General features: G+C 33.3%; 1 protein-coding gene across 2 annotated transcripts; it reads left to right on the top strand.

Annotated features, from left to right (window-relative positions):
* The first annotated feature begins 459 nt into the window (after positions 1–459).
* On the top strand, positions 460–3,208 carry LOC145117328 (uncharacterized). 2 transcript variants are annotated; one of them, XM_079053627.1, is made up of 7 exons: positions 460–548; positions 1,256–1,330; positions 1,434–1,533; positions 1,686–1,816; positions 2,414–2,643; positions 2,707–2,820; positions 2,970–3,208. In XM_079053627.1, the coding sequence occupies exons 5-7, from the start codon at positions 2,461–2,463 to the stop codon at positions 3,021–3,023; spliced, it is 351 nt and encodes a 116-aa protein (XP_078909753.1). In that variant the 5' UTR covers positions 460–548; positions 1,256–1,330; positions 1,434–1,533; positions 1,686–1,816; positions 2,414–2,460; the 3' UTR covers positions 3,024–3,208. The 2 variants fall into 2 exon arrangements, with proteins under 2 accessions (XP_078909753.1, XP_078909754.1); XM_079053628.1 differs by lacking the exons at positions 460–548; positions 1,256–1,330 and having other exon boundaries at positions 1,405–1,533.
* Positions 3,209–3,640: the final 432 nt, after the last annotated feature.

Below are 3,640 nucleotides of genomic sequence, written 5' to 3'. Positions count from 1 at the left end.
TAGTTAGTGTGTATGTGTGTGGGAAAGGGCTGGTGGATGTATGGATGGAGGAGAAAAAAGGTACATTGAATGCTTCATGGAGGTTTTCAACAGGGGTGCCGGAGAAGAAAGGTACATCGAAGCATCGTGGATACAATAAGGGTAGAGATTATCATGGAAAGTATTCAAATTTAATCTGAATTTGTTAACTGTACATGAAAGATTTTAGGAGATTTAAATGGGAATTAATTAAATGACCAAGATCAATACATAACTGTCTACCAACAATTACGGAAAATCCGGTATTGCCCTGCTAAAGAAAATGGGCGGGAAAAAGTGACGCAGACGTCTATTAGATATCAGAAGGACACGTGGCACTAATATGGCGTAGAAAATTGACATGTGGATTATAAAGGAGAGAAAATTGACATGTGGATTATAAAACAATTAACATTCACATTCGTTCATCCCCAATCTCTCCCCAATATCTCTCGTTCTCAACGGTACCTCCGATTTCTGCTCCATCCTCAGCGCCGCCGGCTTGGACTTCGACCTCTACTTCCGATCTGGTAAAAGCTGCCATTCCATCTCTGATTTTTTTTTTCAGTTTACATTGAATCTCAGATTTGATGCATCTGGACATGCATCTTCGATTTTTTTTTCTGTTCATCAATTCCTTCTCTGATTTTTTTTCCTGTTTATTTCATCTCAGATTTTATGTATGTTCATCGATTTTTTTGTGTGTTCATGAATTCACTGTTGTGTTTTTTGGGTTCGGTACCACAGTGGGTATTCCATCCACCATTTTTTTTTTGGAATCAATGAAACTGAGAAATTATAACTATAAAACTAGAAATTGATGAAACTGGAGAGGGATTATTGATGTTAACAAGTGAAATTGATGAACCTGTTAGTTGTATAACTGTGAAACTGTTATGTTAACAGTGAAATTGATGAATTGTCTTGGTTTGATGTTAACTGTTACTTTCTTTCCTGTTAGTTGTGTTAACTGTGAAATTGGATATATGTGTGAATAAATGAATTGCCTTGGTTTGTTAACGGTTAGCTTTTCAGCTTTTCCTACCACAAAATTAACCCAAACACTTTTTAAAAACAGCTTTTCCAAAAAAGCTTTTCCAAAAACCTATAAGCTAATAAGCCCTTTTTCCTAAAATCACTTTTGTGATAAAAGGCTAACCCAAACACACCCTTAATTTTCCAAAAAAAAATTGTACGCGAATGTTCTAGCTTCTTTTCACCATCTTTTGCTTCACAGTTGCAGTCCCTCGCAGCACAAGACACCAGTCACTGGCTGCCCCATTGCTCGACTCCCTCCTACTCATCATCTCAGGTCTTCTTCTCCTCCCCATTTTCGCAGCACAAAATCTTACTTTCTTACTGTTTCCATCCTTATTAAACAAATTTCTTGAAATATTGACTTCTGAATGATGCAGCACAATGGAGAATCTTGGTGTTCAGAACTTAAAAGTTGGTCAATTGGCTGAATTTAGAACATTTGAGAAAGGATACCGTTGTGCTTGGTTCAGATGCAAGGTAGTTCTTTCATTCGATTCCTTTCTTCCTTTTATTTTTTTTTTAAAAAAAAAAAAAAAAAAAAGACCAAAATACCCTCATTATGTACATTGAAATAAATAGAAATGAGTATTCTAAAATTCCTTTTTCCTTGTCTAAATAATTTCCATCAGATCCTGGACATAGTCTTGGAAACGGAAATGATTATGCTGGAGTACTGTGATTTTCCAGGTGAAGGCGAGTTTACTAACGTAATTTTTGGGATAAAAATTGAAAAATCCAGCTATACATAAGGACCAAAAATGTAATTACTCTTATTCTTTTTCTGCTTTCATACTTGTTGAACTTAAATATAATGTGCATATTTGTAGAATTTTTGGTTGTATAGCCCATTGCCTGTAATTTTAGGTTCAATTCTACAGGCATTCAGAGATTAGGGCTCTATCTTCTATAGGTAATTAGGTATCGATTAGACTTTGAATAATCTACCTAATTATAGCATTGCACTTTAATTTTTTTTCTTATTAGAACATTATACTTTAGAAAATTTACCTGTTTATAGCAGTAAAAATTGTTTACTATGATGATGACATTGCTATAATCAGGTAGATTATAGGATGCTATAGTAAACAACCAATGAAAGTATGTTTCCATTTATAAGATTCCAATTTTAGTTTAAACGAGGGATTTATTTCTGTAAATTTAGCTACAGTGACCATTTATGTAATTATTTCCTACACAGGGACCTTTTCTGTAATTTTGTCTACTACACAGGGACCATTTCTGTAAATTAGAAATTGAAAGGAAGCTTAGAATAATTACAAACTACAGGGACCAAAAGTGTAATTAATGCATTTCCTTCAAATTAATAGGAAGATATAATGAATTTGCACTTTTGCAGAGATTAAGTGGGTAAAGATATACGAAAGGGAAATAAAAAAACAACTGATGGTGAGGCCTCAATATCCTGTAATGTATCAAAAAAGTGAAATGCCAGCTGTCAATTCAGTTTCAGAAGTATGTGTTACCATTGATGGGAAATGGAAAGTTGGGGATTTGGTAGATTGGCATAAAGATGATTGCTATTGGTCTGTAAGAGTTAAGAGAGTTCTGAATCATGAAAAAGTTGAGGTAATGGATTTATAACAAATTTTTTTATTTTTTATTTTTCTGATATGTTTATATGTTGTGTAGATCGAGTTGACAATTCCTCCAGAAGGAGAAGGGGGTATTTATGAAGCATTCTGTAAGGATCTACGCCCAGACTTACACTGGTCTCCAAGAAATGGGTGGAGTGTGCCTACCAGGGTACCTTTCTTTCTTGATTTTAATATTTAGGGTTAATTTGTTCTTAAACTAAATTGAAAATGTAAACCCTCGTTCCCACATAAATTCATCTTTCTTTATTTTTTTTTTTTTGTGTTAAATTAGTTTTTGACATTAAATTTGACATGCAGGAAGGTGAGACTTCATGTGGGGCACAGCTTATTTTTCCATTACATCAAGGTTGAAAATGGATATTACAACGTAATAGACTCGACTACCCTTTTGTTTGACGTTGCTCTTGGTTTAATGAAGGGTTAATACTAAGGATAAGGAATGGAAGCTAACTATATCATTTTCTTAGTTTATGTCACTAAACTTATGATTGTATATTCTAGCCTATCAAATTATCTAATTTTGTGTCACTCTAGTCGTTATTATTGGGTATGCTTTTAGCGATGCACAAAAAAAACCGGATTCAGGTCGAAAATCTGATCCGATTCGAAAACTGGTTTAATCCGATCCGCCTGATATAGACTGGATCCAAATCCTGAGCCCACAACCGGAGTAGAAACCGGATTGGCCCAAATTGGGATCCGATTCTACCTGCCAATCCTTCCTAATAAATAAAGATTTTTTTGCCACATGTCACATCCTCATTTATTTTGACACATGTAATTTTGTGAATTTTTAAATTAATTTTTATTCTACATGTCATTTTATGATTTTTTTCATTTTATTAAATATCAAATACTATTTAAATGCAATAATAAATACATATCAATTTCATTAATGCACTTTCCTTCTAATTTTAAAATTACTAAATTAAAGATTTATTAATTTTTTTTATTTATTTATCTAAATT

This window comes from Lactuca virosa, chromosome 5, assembly GCF_052849685.1.
Source record: "Lactuca virosa cultivar CGN04683 chromosome 5, Lactuca_virosa_CGN04683_v6, whole genome shotgun sequence".
NCBI classification, from domain to species: Eukaryota; Viridiplantae; Streptophyta; class Magnoliopsida; order Asterales; family Asteraceae; genus Lactuca; species Lactuca virosa.
This window is presented reverse-complemented; position numbering and strand designations above follow the sequence as displayed.